Source organism: Hemitrygon akajei, chromosome 27 (genome assembly GCF_048418815.1).
Source record: "Hemitrygon akajei chromosome 27, sHemAka1.3, whole genome shotgun sequence".
NCBI classification, from domain to species: domain Eukaryota; kingdom Metazoa; phylum Chordata; class Chondrichthyes; order Myliobatiformes; family Dasyatidae; genus Hemitrygon; species Hemitrygon akajei.
This window is the reverse complement of record NC_133150.1, coordinates 35,578,517-35,598,325: the sequence shown is the minus strand read 5'-3', so window position 1 is coordinate 35,598,325 and position 19,809 is coordinate 35,578,517. Positions and strand designations below refer to the sequence as shown.

General features: G+C 41.5%; 1 protein-coding gene across 1 annotated transcript in view; it reads left to right on the top strand.

Moving 5' to 3' along the window:
- cntn2 (contactin 2) overlaps positions 1-19,809 on the top strand; it is a 227,392-nt gene that overhangs the window by 113,434 nt on the left and 94,149 nt on the right. The window contains exons 3-6 of the mRNA XM_073030631.1: positions 1,911-2,055; positions 4,500-4,675; positions 9,304-9,399; positions 14,333-14,542. Coding sequence (XP_072886732.1) covers positions 1,911-2,055; positions 4,500-4,675; positions 9,304-9,399; positions 14,333-14,542 — 627 coding nt within the window. The remainder of the gene's footprint in view (positions 1-1,910; positions 2,056-4,499; positions 4,676-9,303; positions 9,400-14,332; positions 14,543-19,809) is intronic.

Here is a 19,809-nt window from a genome sequence, read left to right as displayed (position 1 = left end):
ATAACCCCAAAAAGCTACTGATTGTCGCAAAACCCCATTTGGTTTATGTACATCCTTCAGTGAAAGACATTTGCCATCCTTACCTGTTATGTCTTATAATGTAATTCCATGTATTGTCTCTTACATTCAGTGGCCACTTCGTTAGGTACAGGAGAAGAACGTAATATTGTCTTCTGCTGTGCAGCCCATTCACTTTAAGGTTTGAGGTGTTGTGCAGTCAGAGATGCTCTTCCGCACATCACTGTTGTAATGGATGGTTATTCGAGTTAGTGTCACCTTCCTGTCAGCTTGAACCATTCTGTCCATTCTCCTTTGATCTCTCTCATTAATGAGACATTTTTGCCCACAGAGCTGCCACTCACTGGATGTTTATTTTTTTTGCTTGTTTTGTTTTTTGCACTATTCTATCTATCTATTGATTGATTTGTTTGTTATATGTTTATTTATGTACATTGCCATGCAGCTCAGAATAAGCCCTTCTTGACCTCCAAGACTCGCTGCCCAGCGATCTCCTGATTTAACCTGAGCCAAATCAGGGGAGAACTTACAATGACCAATTAACCCATAAGCCATTGAATTCTCCAATTTCCAGTAACTCCCTCCCCCTCCCTTCCCCCATCCCAGTTTCACTCTGCCTCCTCCTCCAGCTGCCTATGACCTCTCTCATGGCTCCACCTTCTTCTACTATGCATAGTGCTTTGCCCTTACATTCCTTCTTCACCTTTCCTGCCTATCCCCTCCCTGCTTCCCCTCCCCCACCCCTTGATCTTTCCTCTGATTGGTTTTTCACCTGGCACCTACCAGCCTTCTCCTTCCCACCCTCCTTCCACCTTCTTTATGGGGCCCTTGCCCCCTCCCTCTTCAGTTCTGACGAAGGGTCTCGGCCCGAAACGTTGACTGCTCGTTTCCATGGATGCTGCCCGACCTGCCGAGTTCCTCCAGCGTGTTGTACGTGTTGCTTTGACCCCAGCATCTGCAGTGTACTTTGTGTAACCTATAAGCCAGGATGTCTTTGAACTGTGGGAGGAAACTGGAGCATACCGGAGGAAACCCACATGATCAAACATACAAACTCCTTACAGGCAGCAGTGGGAATTGAACCCATATCATCTGTTCTGTAAAGCGTTGTGCTACCCATTACACTACTGTGCCGCCCTAGAGCATTCTCTGTAAACTCTAGAGACTGTTGGGTGTCAAAATCCCAGGAGATCAGCGGTTTCTGAGATACTCAAACCAACAGTCATTCCATGGTCAAAGTCACTCCACCAATCTGATGTGTGGTCTGAACAACAAGTGAACCTTTTGAACATATCTCATACATTGAGTTGCTGCCGCAAGATTGGCTGATTAGATCTTTGCGTTAATGAGCAGATGTACAGGTGTACCTAATAAAGTGGCCTCTGAGTATATAGTAGCTTAGTGGTTAACACAACATTTCACAGTACAGGCGACCCGGGTTCAATTCCCACCACTGCCTGTAAGGAGTTTGCATGTTCTCCCTGGGACCACATGGATTCCCTCCAATGGCTCCGGTTTCCTCCCACAGTCCAAAGATGTACCGGTTGGCAGGTTAACAGCTCCGTGTAAATTATTCCATGACTAGGCTTGGATTAAATCAGGGGTTGATAGGCAGTACAGCATGAAGGGCTGGAAGAGTCTATTCCACACTGTATCTCAATAAATAAACAAAATTATAGCAACCTCAGAAACTCGAGGGTTCCCTTCCCATTTACTGGGTTTGCACGGATTCCAGAGGCAATCCCTGGATTGTCCCTGGTTGTAGATGGCTCTGTATCGCATTCTCAAAGGCAATTAGGAGTGCGTAACAAATGCTGCCTTTGTCAGCCAGATCCAGAAAAACACAAACAAATCAACACTGAGAACTAATGCAGCTTGTTTCTCTGTTACAGACTGGGCAGGGGTCCAAAGCGCCAAAGTAGAATTTGGCCCAGTGTTTGCAGAGCAGCCAAAAAATACCTTGTATCCTGAAGGATCAGCAGAAGGGAAGGTGACGTTGAACTGTCAAGTGCGTGCCAGCCCGCCTGCTACGTACAGGTAAGGCAGCGTAAAAATCATGATTCAGCAAGTGCTTGTGTGCACAGAGAGGATTGCAACCAATCCAACCAATTCAGTGTGATTAAAAATAGAATAATTCAATTTGCAATCAGTAAAGGAATGAGCCATCTGAGAACAGTGGCAGTCGGCTTGTTGCTTTGTTGCCCGGCCAGCAGTCGCTTCACTACACCGTGACTTATTGAATGTGAAATGTCCTTTGGTGTTTCTGAGATAAGGCACCTCGGTAGCATGAGGGTTCCCTTCCCGCTGACTGGATTTGCTTGGAATCAAAAACTAAGCCCTGGAACACTTAAGGTTAGAAATATCAGGGGATCCAATAAAGATTAACCTAATTTGTCACATGTAATGTACATCAAAATATCAAAATATGTAGAGAAATGTGTTTTTGCATCAATAACCAAGTCTAAAGATGTTCTGTGGAAGCTCATAGGTGTCACCATGATTCCAACACTAACATAGCATGCCCACGATTTACTAACCCGTATGGTTTTGGACTGTACGGTATTTTGGAGGAAGTCCACACAGACATGGGGAGAACATGCAAACTCCTCAGAGACAGAGGTGGGAATTGAACCTGATCCCCGGAGCTGTAAAGCATTCCACTAACTACTATGCCACCATACTGCCCAACAATAAAGTATTAAACTACAAACAATTAACCATTGTTTTGGAAGTGATTTCTCCTAGTGAAAATCTATAGGAAGGTATGGAGTTGCATGAATTATAAGGTTTTGGCTAGTGAAGTTTCTTGAATGGAAATGGTTTTAGAAGCATAAAAAGCATTACAGGAGCATGAGCAAGCCAATCACTGCCCCAAATTTCTCCGCCTTTCAAATATATCTGATGACTCCTTGAAACATTGAAGAAGAAATTGCACCTCATTCTTCTGCCCCGCTGTCATCTCAGTATTGACCATTTCAAATCTCACCTCGAACTCACTCCCCACACCTGCACAAAACTACATGTTTCGTTAAGATCACCATTCTCAATGAGGAAAGGCCCAATTTGCCTGACCTTCCTTCATACATTCACCCCTTCATCCCAGGAATAAACTTCATGAATCTTCTCTGCACTGCTCCAGTGCAAGTCTATCCTACCTTAAATGCCCGGAGGATTCTGGCTGAGGTCCAGCAGCTTCCTGTGAAGTTGTATTGGAACTTCCTACTTATATTCTCCATTCTCTCTGCAATAAAAACCATCATTGCATGAGTCTCCTTAATTAATGGCCTTCTTAATTACTTGCCAAACCTTTCATGCACCAGGACACCTCAGTACCTTTCCACCCTCTTTAGATGATAATTGGCTTTTATAATTTTTCTCTACACTCCACTGCCAGCTTCAGCTTTTCCATATCTCTCTGCAGCCTCTTTGTATTAACACAGCTTACTAACCCAACCATCCTTACATCAGTACGTTTGACCTTTCATTCAAATTACTGCTATAGATTGTAAATATTTGAGGCCCAGCAGTAATCCCTGTGGTAACCCTACTGGTTACTGATTGGCAACATGAAAATGATGCATGAATCCTAACTCTTTATCTTCTGTCAGATAGTTTAAAGTTCAAAGTAAATTTATTATCAAAGTACATATACGTCACAATATACAATCCTGGGATTCATTTGAAATTAATTGACAATTACCTATCCAAACCTTTATGAAAGTGTGTGCCCAAATTGGTAATAATCTTCTAAAAATTCCTCTCATGTGCATTGCTAATTTTGAACAGAGATTATCATTGATCATTGAATTAGTAACAATAGTTACCACTTTAGTTAGGAAAAAAGGATATGTCCTGTTGCTTATTCATGTGTATTTATTGCTTTACTATAAATAAGAGTGTAACAAAGACAAAATTAAATAAATGAAGGGTTTAATGAATCAACAGGCAGGAAGTATGCTGCATGCGAGAAGAATTTTGCGTGTACCATAGATTCGCCACCCCTGCTCCATCTATGCCAAATTATTGCTTCCAGCCCTTGGGTTTTGTGTGTATTAACCTTTAATATAACACCTTATTGAGTGCCTTCTGGAAGTCTAAATACATTACCATGTACAGTACCACACAGTTTGCTATGTCCTCAAAGAACTCTGGCAAATAAATACAAAGCCTTTTCATAAAACTATTTTAAGTCTACTTTATTGTTATTTCTAAACATCCAGCTATGATCTCCTTTATAATATATAAAATCATCTTCTGAAATAACAGACCTAACTGACCTATAGTTTCATTACTTCTGTCTCCCTTCTTTCTTGGTATTACACTTTTTCAAATCTTCTGCGATTTCTCCAGAGTCCAGGTGATGTTGCTAGATTGCAGTCAATGTCACTGCTGTCACTTCCTTTAAGTGTAGATTAAATGTCTGACCACTGTGATATCAGGAGCCAATTTATCAATGTCTCTGGTCTCGTTCCTCTCTGCAGGTGGAAAGTGAATGGGACGGACATTACCATCGAAGGCAATGACCATTACAGCTTGGTTGGAGGAAATCTAGTGATCAGTAACCCAACACGGTCCAAAGATCCTGGGTCCTATCAGTGTCTGGCAACAAACAGAATTGGGACAGTCATCAGCAAAGAAGCCTTCCTGCGCTTTGGTTGTAAGTCCTTCAGTTGGATTACCTTAGAACACAAACTCTTCCTTCTCTGGTCTCTAACCTTAAAGAGGACAGGAAATAATAACAGTTTCCAACATGCAACAGAAGCCATCTTGAAACCAAGCTAAATGATAAAGTTGTATGTATAAGATGTTCGTGAGGCCAAATTCAGAGTATCATATGCAGTCCTGGTCAGAATCAGGTTTATTATTACAGGCATATGCCACAAAATTTGTTGTTTTGTGGTAGCAGTATATTTTAATAATCAAGTACACACACACACTCTGTGTGTCTGTGTGTATAATTAAATAAGTAGTGCAAAAAGTGAGAAAAAACACTGAGATGGTACACATGGGTTGCTTCATTCTCCATTCAGAAATCGGATGGCGGACGGGAAGAAGCTGTTCCTGAAACGTTAAGTGTGTGGCTTCAGGCTCATATTCCTCCTCCTTGAAGGCAGCAATGAGTAGAGGGCATATCTTGGGTGATGGGGGTCCTTAATGATGGATGCTGCCTTTTTGATACCTAGCCTTTTGAAGATGTCCTGGATGCTGGGGAGACTAGTGCCCATGATGGGGCTGGCTAAGTTTACAACTTTCTGCAGCTTTTTCAGATCCTGGGCAGTGGCCCCTCCGATGCTGAACAGTGAAGTAACCAGTTAAGTTAGAATGCTACCCATGGTACATCTATAGAAATTCATAATTATCTTTGGTAAATACCAAACCTTCTCAAATTCCTAATAAAAGATAGCTGCTGTCGTGCCTCCTTTGTAATTGCATCAATAAAGTTCCTCAGAGCTGTTGAACTTGAAATTACTTTCGCTTTCCACTGCTGATTCTTCAGTGAGGACGGTTTGTGTTCCCTCAACTTCCCCTTCCTGAGTCCACAATCAATTCCTCAGTCTCACTGATGTTGAGTGCAAGGTTGTTGCTGCGACACCACTAAGCCAGTTGGTCTACCTAGTCGCCTTCTGAAATTCTGCCAACAACAGTTGTGTCATTGGCAAATTTTGGATGGCAAGTGAGCCTAGCCACACAATCATGGGTGTAGAGAAAGTGTATCAGTGGGCATCCTAGAGGTGTACCAGTGTTGATTGTTATTTCCACACTGTGATCTCCCAGTGAGGAAGCCAAGGATCCATCTGCAGAGGCCCAGGTTGTGGAGCTTGCTCATTAGAGCTGAGGGCATGATTGTGTGGAACGCTGAGCTGTAGTCAATATGTATGCCAGGTACCGTATGTTCTTGAAGGCACACGCTAATCCACATAGGTCTTGATGAAGTCAGTGACGACTATGGCATATTCTTTCAGACTCGAGGTTGAATCACCTGCCGCAGGAAAGATATCAATAAAAGTGCAGAGAAAGTTGCTGGAACTTGAAGACATGAGTTACAGGGAAAGGTTGAGTAGGTTAGTACTTTATTCACTGGAGCGTAAGAGTATGAGGGGAGAACTTATAGATATATACAAATTTATAAGGGCATAAATGGGGTAAGCACATGACCTCTTGTCTCACCCAACCTCAGTTTTTTTTTCTCCTGCGGTTGAGTGAGGCAAGAACTAGAGGTCATAGGTTTAGGGTGAAAGGTGAAATATCTAAGAGGAACCTTATTCACTTAGAGGATGGTATGAGGGTTGAGGAAGCTACCAGTGAAAGTGGTGGGTGAGGGTTCAATTGCAACATTTCATCGGTACTTTTTGGATAGGTGTAGATATGTGACACATTTGGAGTGTTATAGTCCAGGTGGAACTAGGCAGAAAAACAGGTCAGCATGGACTGTATGGGCCAAAAGGCCTGTTTCTGTTCTTCAATACTCTATGGCATCTATGAGTTTATGACCAAAGGCCATTCTGGACAAGGAGGCACAATTTCTGATGAGCCCACACAGCACTCCCTTTAGTTCCTAAAGATTATTGGAAAAAATCTGATGAGCAGGTCAACTGTCCGTCTGCTCTGCAATGAAATGGAATCTTCCGCTGCGACAATAAAGCAAATACATGGTTTCAAGTGGTCAGAAGGCTCTCACAGAATGTTAGTATTGCACTAAAAATAAATAGTTACCTCTCCTCCAAACCTTGTTTGTGTTAAAGCCTGTCTATTCTAATGAATTGAAGTCACTCCCACTGCCAGCCACAGAATTTCATAGGCAACAATGTACTCTCAGGTTAATTGCTCATAGGCAATCTCTACTCTCAGCCTTCATTTTCCATTGCCACTTCCACTCTTCTGGCCTGTATTCTAATCTATTACTTAGAGACTAAGTTAGGTGTCTTCAAGAGGCTGTCCCTCAAGAAGCCAGCATCCATCATTAAGGACCCTTACCATTCAAGACATGACTTCTTCTGGTTACTACCGTTAGTGAGGAGGTACAAGAGCCAGAAAACCAGCACTCAATGATTTAGAAACAGCTTCTTTCCCTCTACTATCAGATTTCTGAATGGTCGATGAATCCACGAGCACTACTTCATAGTTCTTTTTATTGCATTATTTGTTTGTAATTTATAGAAATTTTATGTCTTTGCACTGTACTGCTGATGACAGACAACAAATTTTACCTCATAGAAAGTCAATGTCATACAAATTTCACCTCATACATTGTACTGGTGATGCCAAACAACAAATTTTTACCTCAAACAAGACAGTGATAATAAACCTGATTTGGATTCTGGTGCTAAATCCCATCGCTCTCTTGATAAAATGAAGACAGATGAATGTATTGGTAAACAATACCTTACTGCATGAGTTATTGGCAAATGGAAAATCTCCTGTGGGATCTGCAAAGGGCAATGTCAAAAATTTGGCTGCATGTCCTACTTCATAACAGCTGAGAAGGAAATTATTTTGATCACAATCTGTAAACTTGGCATCCTGAATTCCTGTCACGGCGAAAGAGTTGACCACCAACCAGCCTCCCGTCCCCACAACACCAATCATACCCGCCCCCTCATCATTGGCTCATATCCCCACCAGATACCATGTAGGTATACTAGTTCATCCCTTTCAGTGATTCAGGGCAGCACAGTAGTGTAGTGGTTAACATAACATTTTACAATATATGAGACCAGGGTTCAATTCCTGCCAGTGTCTAAAAGGAGTTTGTGTGTTCTCCCCGTGACTATAGGGGTTTTCTCCGGGTTCTCCAGTTTCCTCCCACAGTCCATGGTTGGCAGGTTAATTGGTCAGTGTAAATTGCTCCATGATTAGACTAGGTTTAAATCGGGGGTTACTGGGCGGCCTTGTTTGATGGGCCAGAAAGGCCTATTCCACGCTGTATTTCAACAGATAAATAAATAAACCTCATAACCATCCCATAATCACTGGAGATACATAAGACTCCAGCTGCTGAAGCCTAGAGCAACAAACAACCTTTGGGAAGATTGCATCTGCTGGCTGAGCAGCATCTTTGAGGAGGAAGTAATTGACAATGTTTTGGGCCGAAACTCTCCAACAGAAAACCAGGTGTTTATACCTGAAATATTGACAATTCCTTTTCCCCACACACAGATGCTGCTCAACCCACTGAGTCGAGCAATAGACAATAGACAATTGACAATAGACAATAGACAGTAGGAGCAGGAGTAGGCCATTCGGCCCTTCTAGCCAGCACCGCCATTCACTGTGATCAAATTGTTTGTTGTCATAACAATTATTGGGTAGATTAACCCTTCTTTCGGATCACTTAAATATTGGGGTCAACAAAGAATCTCTTTCAAAGGCGACAGCCTCTGAAGACTAAAATCACTGCTTAGTGATGTCATTTTGTTCTGGAGTTGGGATTATACCTGGTCACTATTCTGTTATTATTCTGACGACAGCATGGCCCACCATCCAGGCCGTGCACTCTTCTTGTTGCTGCCATTGAGAAGAAGATACAGGAGCCTTAGGTGTTAGGAACATCTTAGGAACAGTTACTACCCATCAAACATCAGTCTCCTAAATCAGCGTGGGTAACTTCACTCACCTCAACTCTGAACTGATTCCACAACCTATGAACTCACTTTCAAGGACTCTACAACTCATGTTCTCAGCTTGTTTGCTTGCTTGCTTTATTTATTTATTCACTCATTCATTCATTTATTATCTATCTATGTATTATCTATTTATTTATTCATCTATCTATCCATCTATCTGTTTATCTACCTATCTACTTCTTTATTTATTTATTGGATTTGCACAGATTGTCTGCTTTTGTACATTGGTTTTTTTGGCAGTATTTGTTTGTGTGTGAGTTTTTCATTAATTCTATTGTTCTGCTGTGAATGCCTGCAAGAAAATGAATCTCAGGGTAGTATATGGTGACCTATACTGTACGTACTTTGATAATAAATTTGCATTGAATTTTGAACATGGTTAGACCACATGGCAGAAAGATTAACCGAGAGCCAACTCCCAACAGTCACAACTGGGCTTCCATCCGTCCCTCTGCTCCAAGAGAAACAGTCTCTATTGATCCGAATAAGATTCCTCAGTCACCTCAAAGTAAAGAGTGCTGGAGTGCAAGTCACCCTTGACCCTGAGACGTCTGACAAAACACTGCGATACGTCCACAACATAATGATGAGGAGAAATGTGACGAGCATCGTTGAAATTTCTCGCTGACCCATACTTAACTCACAGTTTTTTTATTGACAGACCTTTCCCAGTTTTCAACAGAGGAGCGGGATCTTATAAAGGTACAGGAAGGAGCAGGAGTCGTTCTACCTTGCAACCCACCCCCACATTATCCAGGTAATCACTGTACAGCGTAAACTGCATTCCTTTCAATAGCTTATTGTAATTTGGATGTACGGAACCAATCAAAAAACCATGGAATTCCTTGGTGACTTCGGCCTTTTCTCAAGCTTTAAAAGAAAGGGAGACTTTATATTAACATTGTTTCTTTCACAACTTGAAGGTATGTCAAGGTTCTTGAAAGTATTTCCAATCTGTTTAGAAGTGTAGTCACTGGTGTTGTACAGGGAATGCAGAATATGCTACAAATCCTACAGATAGTAAGTGTATTAGCAGCCTTTACATTGAGGAATGGATTCTGGACGGGACACTTATTCACTCATCTGAAAGTAATTCTTCGGGATATTAAACAGATTGGTGTAACAGCACATGCTGACAGTGCAGCATTTCCTGGGTCTGCAATACCGTGCTACGTACACTTGCCCTAAATGTTTCCTTGACTATGGACTTTGGTTCAGTCATCAAAGTATTTAAGTCTGAAAGTAAATCACACAAAAAGCCGTCTATCAACAAAATACTGTAAACTCCGCAACAGAAACCCAATAAAATTCTCAGCATCCCAAGTGAAGATTCAGAACTCCCCAATCTAGATCATGACACAACATGACCTTTTATTTGCTACAGAGTGGCAGAGGCATCAACTCAGATTTCTCGTGTCAAATTTTAGAGTATATTTTAAACAAACAGAAAAATTGGTTTTAAAAAAAAAAGGATCTAGTGCTTTCCCAACATATATGACGAATAATGTCTTCTCAGGCTTCCAGCCGGGTCCAGGTATTGATTAGAACTGACATTTCAATGACAAACTCTGCCATCTTCTACAGGGATTCTTCAATCTACCGAATGTTGAAAGATTAGATAGGGTGGATGTGGAGAGAATGTTTCCTGTGGTGGGGGTATCCAGAACTAGAGGGCAGCCTCAGAATTAAGGTGCAACCCTTTAGAACAGAGGTAAGGAAGAATTGTTTTAGCCAAAGAGTAATAAATCCGTGGAATGTTCTGTCACAGACTGTGGTGGAGTCCAAGTCAGTGGCTAAATTTAAGGTGGAAGTTAATAGTTTCCTGATTGGTCAAGATATCAAAGGATATGACGAGAAGGCAGGTGTATGGAGTTGGCTGGGATCCGGGATCAGCCATGGGCAGACTCAATGGACTGAATGGCCTAATTCTGCTCCTATATCTTATGGTCTTACGAATGATGCCTGGGCATGTCGCAATCTAGAAAGATTGGTGTTTATATTGCATCTTTCACAACATTGGAAAATCATGGTCAATAAATTACTTTCAAAAGGTAGTTGTAAAGTCCAAAAGGTGCAAGTTACTTTACACGCAACCAGCTCCCATAACCAGCAAGATGTTAGTCACATCATCTGATTTTTTTGTATCATTTGACCTTAAAGAGGTAATAAAATGATGAGGGGCATGGATAGTGTGAATGTACATAGTCTCTTTCCCAAGGAAAGGGAACCACAGGTTACAGGATATAGCTTAAAGGTGAGGGGGAAATGATTTAAATGGGACCTGAGTGGAAACATTTTTCACAAGAAGGTGGCATGTATATGGAATGAGCTGTCAGAGACAGTAGTTGAGGCACAATAGTGTTATTTAAAATACATTTGAATACGTATATGGGTAGGAAAGCTTTAGCGAGATACATGCCAAACTTGGCCAGACGGGAAACACAAAGTACACTGCAGATTCTGTGGTCAAATCAACACGTACAAAAGCTGGATGAACTCAGCAGGTCGGGCAGCATCTGTTGAAATGAGCAGTCAACGTTTCGGGCCAAGACCTGACGAAGGGTCTCGACCCGAAACGTTGACTGCTCATTTCAACGGATGCTGCCCGACCTGCTGAGTTCATCCAGCATTTTGTACGTGTTGATTTGGCCAGATGGGACAAGCTTACGTGGGCATCAAAGATGGCAGAGGATTGGGCTGAAGTGTAGGTTTCTTGTCTTTATTACACCCTGACTCTACTAGTTATATTGGCAGTAGTTTGGCAGATTTCATTGGTTATAAAAGTTACTGGATCAAGGGCATTCCATCCATCAGAAAGGCTGGGAATGTTTGCTAATTCGATTCCTTTCCAAGTCCACAAAATATGAAGCAGTCCATGTCAACATATAAAAAGACTTAGACTCATTGCAACTTGGACAGACAAAGTTATCACACCTTGCAAGTGTCAAGCAATGGCCATCTCCTGTATTCCTTGCTCTCCATCTTCATCATTCCCGTCACTGACAACCAAAACTTTGACTGGAGCGAGTTTATAAATACTATAGATAGACAGATACTTTATTGATCCCAAAGGAAATTAGAGTGTCACAGTAGCATTACAAGTGCACAGATATAAATATTAGAAAAGAAGTAAGAAAGAAGAAAAAAATAAGTTACCTTAAAAATAAGATGTACAAGATTTACAAATCAAAGATTGCAAGATTTACAAGATTTCAAGTATTACTGTAATATTATACAGAAATGGATGCACATACACATTCTATGATGACTAGAGCAGATCCTTAGACTATTATTCTGTAGTCAGTCCTTCACCTTTTGAATTCTCACAGTCTTTTGGCTGCAAGGTATAAATTAGGAATGTGATTTAATACTCTCCACTAGCCTGGATAAGTACAGTTCTAACATCTGAAGAAATGCAACACCCTCTAGGTCAAAACAGTTTGGTTAATCAGTGTCTATCCACCACACTGAACATTTCCTCCCTTCAACAACAGCTACAGGGTCTAGCATCAACAGGATAAAGAGCTTTTTCAATGGTTCCTTCAAAACTCCCATTCCCACAGCAACATGTGAGGCCCGAAGCAGGGTGAAGGAGCAACACCTCCTATTCTGTCTTGGTATCTCCAACATGATGCCATCTCTAAGTTCCAGTAACCTATATATTCCTTGTTTACCCTCCCCACCTACCCACTTAGTTTCAGCTCATACCAGTGGTCCTCTCTCTATTTTGCTTCCACTATTCTGCCTTCATGAAATGCCCATCGCCTCCCTCTGGTTTCATGTCTTCTTCCCCATGTTCCATGGCCCACTGTCCTTTCTTCAGATTTCTCCTTTTCCAAACTCTTTACTTCTTCCACCTATCACCTCCTAGATTTTCTCATTATTCCTTTCCAATTGCCCCTCACCCACGCACCTATCTTCCCCCTCACCTGGACTCCTCAATTTCCTGACAACCACTGCTTCTCCCCCTGGCCCTACCTTTTTTTTTATTCTGGCTTCTGCCCCCTTCCTTTCCAGTTCACCTGAAGTGTCTCAGCCCAAAATGTCAATTGCCCATTTCCCTCCATAGATGCTGCCCGACCTGCTGATTTTATCCAGCATTCTGGGTGTGTCGTTCAAAACCACCAACATCAGCACTTTATCAGTCCGCAGATGTGTGAACTTTGCAACACTTGCTGTTTTCCTCAAAGTTTCACACCATCCTGACTTAGGTATATCAGTTAATGCATCATCAGATTAAGAACAAGTGATTTACTGTGCGGACAAACATAAGCCACGTGCCTTGTTAAATGCAGCCAGTTGACGGCAGAGGAAACAGAAATCTCATTCAGGCTGCATTTCATGCTTTCAATAAGTGCTCACACGCAGCTTGCTGTTCCGTCCTTGTTGAATTTCCCGTGTTTTATTTTCCCTTATTTTGATCATAGCTGTACACATCACTGGCAAACCCCATTATTCACTGCCAGTCTCTAACTCCCTTGCATCAGAATGGCTTGCCAGACCATTTCAAAAGGTAGATTCAAGTTTCAAGATTGTTTAATGTCATTGCCAACACACAAGTGTAAAGGAGATCGAAATAATTGTTACTCCGGATTTGATGCAGCACAAAAAAAACACAATAAGATAAAGAACATGTTCATAAAAAATCCAATAAATGTAAATACATAAGATAATAATGTCAGTCATATTTAGACCACATTGTTCAAGGGTTGTAGTTTTCCATCCCAGAAGTACAGCCAAAATATTAATCAAAATCTGACTGTCTCATTGTTCATCACACTTAATCAGCATTCTGTACTCCCTCATGAACTTACCCAGATTCCCTTGAATGCATCTGTGCTATTGATCTTCTCCGCTCCACAAGATAGCGAATTCCACATTCTAATGCACTCAGTGTAAAGAAGACTCCTTGGAATTCTCCATTGAATATATTTTCAACCATCAAAGGCATCTTGCCCATCACCTCACAAGCAAAAATATTTCATTATTTCAAAACCCTTCATTATTTTAAAGACTGTTATTATGTCAACTTGTAATCTTTTCTATTGTTAAGGTGGAGGTCCTGCCAACTCTTCTTCCCTCAATCAATAGTTACAATTCTCACGCCAGGAATATTGTCACCTCTGAAACCTTTTCTGCACCTTTATTGCATTAAAGATTTGAAATTTCAGCATCTGCATTTCTCCTTTCCAATACCAATTTCAAGGATTTCCTGAAGTCCTTCTTTCCTTGTCTTTATTTTTCCTTATTGAGAAGCCTAGTCCCACTTCTGAGAATTTAGGGATTTGACAGAGGTGTTCAAAATGAAGAGAGCCTTTGATAATGTAAAGCAAAAGGAATTTACCTCTAGCAGGAAGTTCAAAAACCAGACAAGACTTCAAAAATAGAAAAAAAACAATGTGCAAGGGACAAGCCAGATCTTTATCATAATGTCAGTAGTTATGATCTTCCATGCACGGCATAAAAGAGTGTCAGAAACAGATTCAATACTAACTCTCAAAAGGGAATTGGATAAGCATATCAAAAGGAAACATTTACAGAGGTATAGGGATAATGTAGAGGTAGTGGGATCACTTGGGTACAATAATTCCATGATTTATTTATCATCCTCACCTAAGCTCCTTAATCTAACTTGCCTTAAGCACTGCCACAATGATTCATTTGTCTTTTAATATTGGTTTGCACTACAGGTCCTTCATATCGTTGGTTTATCGGTGAAATCCCAAACTTCATTATACCGGATGACCGGCACTTCATCTCACAAGTGACAGGGAACTTCTACATCGCCAAAACAAAGACGTCGGATACAGGGGCTTATTCCTGCTATCTCACCAGTCACATTGACTATGCTACAACCAGTGTTTTCAGCAAGTCCATTTCTTTGGCTGTACAGCCTGTAGGTCAGTACATATTATCTTTAATAAATAAATTCCAGTCTTTGTTGGTACTAATCACTCACTTGCCAGAGTTTGAGGTTAAAACAAGGTGCATCCTAAGGGTGGAATCAAATCAGATGTTATTTGTGAACCCCAGGGAGGTTATTAGTAGTTATTACCCCTCAACCATCAGGCTCTTGAACCAATGGGGATAACTTCCCTGAACTGCACTTGCCCCATGGCTGAACTGTTTCCACAACCAATGGGCTCACTTTTGAGGACTCCTGAACTTATGTTCTCAATATTTATTGTTTATTTATTTATTTATTATTCTTAATTATTTTTTCTTTCTTTTTGTATTTGCACATGTTGTTGTATTTTGCACACACCCTATTGGTGGGGTCTTGCATTGATTCTATTATAGTTATTGGATTTATTGAGTATGCCCACAAGAAAATGAATCTCAGGTTTGTATTTTCTCATCTCAGGGCTGTATGTATGTATGTGTATGTATGTATATATATATACACACACACATACATATAGATAGATAGACAGATAGATAGATAGATAGATAGATTAAAAAATTACCTTGAAATTTGAACTTCAGGTGAATGGAGAATTACATCTAATCAAATTGAATGTTGGAATACATTTGGGGGGCCGAATGGCCTCCACCTGCTGCCTTTGAGAGTTAGACTTCAAAGTGGAACCCTAAATCAAAAGCTAAACTTGGCAATGGTAAAGTCCTGGCCATGGATGTAGTTAGTTCCGCCATTATTCTAGATGCACAGCTATCCATCTGAAGGTGAAATCTGAAGATGAATGGCAGAGGAGGAGAGAGATAGAGACTGACAGACAGGTACCGGCAGGGGATCAGAGAGACCTTATGATTTTGAAACCACAGATACTAAAATACTTCCTGTACCTAATAAAGTGGCCATTGAGTGTATGTGGTCTTCTGCTGCTGTAGGCCACCCACTTCGAAGTTGTTTTCACTCACAGAATTGGATGATTACTGGATGATTTTTGCTTTTCACACCATTCTCTGTAATCTCTAGATACAGTTTTGTGTGAAAGTGCCAGGAGGTCAGCAGTTTCTGAGATACTCTAACTGCCCTGCCTGGCACCAGCTATCATGCCATGGTCAAAGCCACTTAGATCACATTCCTTCCCCATTCTGTTGTTTGGTCTGAACAACAACTGAACCTCTTGACCATGTCTGCACACTTTTAAGCATTGAGTTCCTGCCACATGATTGGCTGAGTAAAATTTGCATTTCAAGCTGGAATACAGGTGTACTTAATAAAGTGGTAACTAAATGTAAGTAACTTAGTTATTAGCAGAATGCTATTTCTGAAGTTTGCTGAGCAGAATTGGTTGCTGAATTTTCTATGTTGCTCCAGAGATCGCAATTCAAAAATGCTTCATTATTAGTGAGGCACTTATTCTGAGATTATAAAAGATGGTATACAAATCAAGGTCTTTCTACACTGCTGTGCAAGATATTGGTGAGACTGCACTTGGAATATCGTGTGCAGTTCTGGTTGCCTATTTGCAGACAGGATGTCATTAAGTTGCAATATGTGCAGAAAAGATTCACAAAGATGTTACTGCGTCTAAAGGTCTTGAGTTATAAGGAAAGATTCCCCCCCCCACCCCCCCCCCCCCCCCCGGAGTGTTGGAGGCTGCAGGATGACTTTGTGGAGTATATAAAGTCATGAAAAACATTGGTAAATTGAATGGTTACAGTCCTTTTATCACAGTACGGGAGTCTCAAACTAGAGGTTGAAGGTGAGAGGGGGAAGATTTAGAGGGAACCTGAAAGACAAGTTTTAGGTACAGTGGAAGGAGTTGCGAGACAAAATGGTAGAGCCATTTCAATATAAAATTTAAGAGACACCTAGACAGGTTCAAGGATTGGAAAAGTTTGGATGGATATGGGCCAAATGCAAATAAGTGGAACTAACTCAGCTAGGCATCTCGTTGTCATGGACATAAGGCCATAAGATATAGGAGCAGAATTAGGCCATTTGGCCCGCTTCTTTCAGAACCCTGGGGTGTGGGCCATCTGGTCCAGGTGACTTATCTCCATTCAGACCTTTCAGTTTATGATCACTGACTCCTAAGGGTTCCTCTACCTTAAGCTCTCTAATCAATTCTGGTTTATTGCTCCACACCCAATAGCTGACCCCCTGGTAGGCTCAACCATCAGCTCCTCTAAAAAGCCATCTCATAGGCATTCTGGAAATCCCCCTCTTGGGATCCAGCACCAGCATAATTTTCAGAAACTATCTGCATATTGAAATCCCCTAGGACTATTGTAACATTGCCCTATTGAGATGCATTTTCTACCTTCCATTGTAATTTGTAGACCACATTTTTCTTACTGTTCAGAGGTCCGTGTACAACTCCCATCAGGGTCTTTTTACCCTTGCAGCTTCTTAGCTCTTCCCACAGCGATTCTACAACTTCTGATCCTATGTCACCTCTCCAATGATTTGATTTCATTTTTTTACCAACAGAGCCATCCCACCGCTTCTGCGTACCTGCCCAGCCTTTCAATACAATGCATGTCCTTGAACATTAAGCTCCCAGCTATATAATCTTCTTTCAGCCATGATTCAGTGCCTACAGCATCATACATGGCATTCTCTAACTGTGCTACAAGTTCATCTACCTTATTCTGTATACTGCGTGGATTCAAATATAATACCTGTATTCATCATCCTTCTCAATTTTGTCCCCTTTTTAGATTTCAACTCATCCTGTTGACTGCAATTTTGCCCTATCAACAGCCTCTCCTCTCTACACATTGCCTCTGTTTGTAAACTAGCAACCTCATCCTCAGCCCTATCACTCTGGTACCCAACCCCTGCCAAATTAGTTTAAACTTCCCCCCCCCCCCCACCGAACAGCTCAAGCTAATCTGCCCACAAGGATATTGGTCCCCCTTGGGTTCAAGTGTAAATTGTCCCTTTTGTACAGGTCGTGCCTTCCCCAAAACAGATGTCAATGATCAGAAATCTGAAAGCTTTCTCTCTGCACTAGTTCCTCAGCCACGTATTCATCTGGGAAATCATCCTCACTTGCACTTGGCAAAGGCAGCAATCCAGATATTACTACCCTGGAGGTCCTGTTTCTCAGCTTTCTACCTAGCTCCCTACAATCTCTCTTCGGGACCGCCTCACCTTTCCTACTTATGTCATTGGTGCCAATATGTGCCAAAACTTCTGCCTGCTTACCCTCCCCCTTTGGAATGCCATGGACCTGATCTGAGACTTCCCTGACCCTGGCACCAGGGAGGAAGCATGCCATCCAGGTGTCTGTACCACGCTCACAGAATCTTATCTCTATTCCTCTGACTATGGATTCTCCTATCACTACTGCAGTCCCCTTCACCTCTCTTCTCTTCTGAGCTACAGCACCAGACCCAGTGCCAGAATGCCGGTCACTGCAACTCCCCTGGTAGGTCATCCCCTTCAACGGTATCCGAAGTGGAATACTTATTATTGAGGGGAATGGCTACAAGGGTGCTCTGCACTGGCTGCCCATTTCCTTTCCCTCTCCTGACAGTTACCAGTCTCCTGTAACCTAGGGATCACTACCTCCCTGTAGCTCCTGTCTATCACTTCCTCCGTATTCCGTATGCACCAAAGGTCACTGAGCTGCTGCTCCAGTTCCTTGACGTGTTCTCTGAGGAGCTGCAGCCCAGTGCACCTGGTGCAGATGTGGTTACCTGGGAGACTGGAGATCTCCCAGAATTCCCACATCTCACACACAGAACAAACCACAGCCCCTGGAGGCATTCTCCCTACACTAACTGCGCCCTAACAGACGAGGAATGAAGAATGAAGAAGAAGAAGAAACTTACCAGATACTTACCTCACCCAAAACTGATGAACCAGAGCCACTCCAACACTGACCCACTCACACAATGGCCACTCCACTTGCTCCTGCCTTATCTTTATTCGCCCATCCTAATGAATCCCATTCACTGCCATATTGGACCAAAGACCCTGTGTAAGCCTAATACTATACAACTCATCACCATTTTGCTTTAAAAAAAACACACAGAGAAGCACAAACATAAACTGAAGATTGTGCATCTACCCATCACATTAATAATCTCAGTGTTGAAATAAAGAGAATTTGACTAGCCAGCGAAACTATATGCGGAATAACTATCATGAGAGGAATATAGTGAAAAACAGCACAACAAGCAAGCACACACACAGTGGTTGGTAAGATTAGTGGTACTGGTTAATTAAACAGATGGAACATAAATTCTCAAAAAGATACCAGACGTCAAAAATCTGCCAGATGCTCTACTATTATGCTCCATCTGTCGGGGCTTCTTTTACCCATTGTGTTCTTGACCTAATAATTGAACGCTCTTCATGTATGAAGAGTATTTTGAGATGTATGCATGTGTGTTTATTTATTGGGGTTTCAGGCTGCGGAGCTTAAGGCCAGGCTGAAATATCACATCAAAATCCTAACTTTAGCTAAGTTCTCAACAATCTGTTCCTGTGCCGATCCATGCTGGCTGTACTATGAAATTATCCATAAGGAAGCCTTCACAACACATTAAGTAAACAATAGTTGGTCAATGCCCAGTGACTGTTGCCATGGCTGCAGTTGTGGTGTTTTATTGTCTGCGTTCTAGTTAGTGATCGCAATATCAATAATTTGAAATTCTCAGAAGTTGTACAGTGTTTAAATGAAATTAAGATCTGGGAAAATCAAATACAGTAAATTAATTCCTCACACGTTTTGAATCTGTAAAGATCTAGTGTGCATTTAGTGAACTTTGCAGTTCTGAAATATTTAATAATAATAATCATAGCATCTGAAAGACCCAGATCAAGCTACAGTAAATATCTATCAATATTTGCTTGTCCATTGAAGGTACTATATAGCAAGCTGTGCAGTCACATTTCAAAGTGTATGTATTTCCTTTGAAACAGCAGATAGTATTTTTCTTGCTAGAAGGTTTAGTCAGAAACTGGATGTGTAAGTTTTGTTTATTGATGTAGCTCTGTGACATTCTCTCATGGAGTTTGGAGTTGGTGCATGCTATGAAAATAAGGCCACCGTTGAGCCAGCAATGCAAAGTCTTCCTTAAAACACCAGATCTCAGAGGCAGGGAGGTTTTTCCATGGGGCATAGGAAGTTGAGCAATGATCTTCACAAACACAAGAAAATCTGCAGATGCTGGAAATCTAAAGCAACACACGCAAAATACTGGGTGAACTCAGTGGGCCAGGCAGAATCTATGGAAAAGAGTA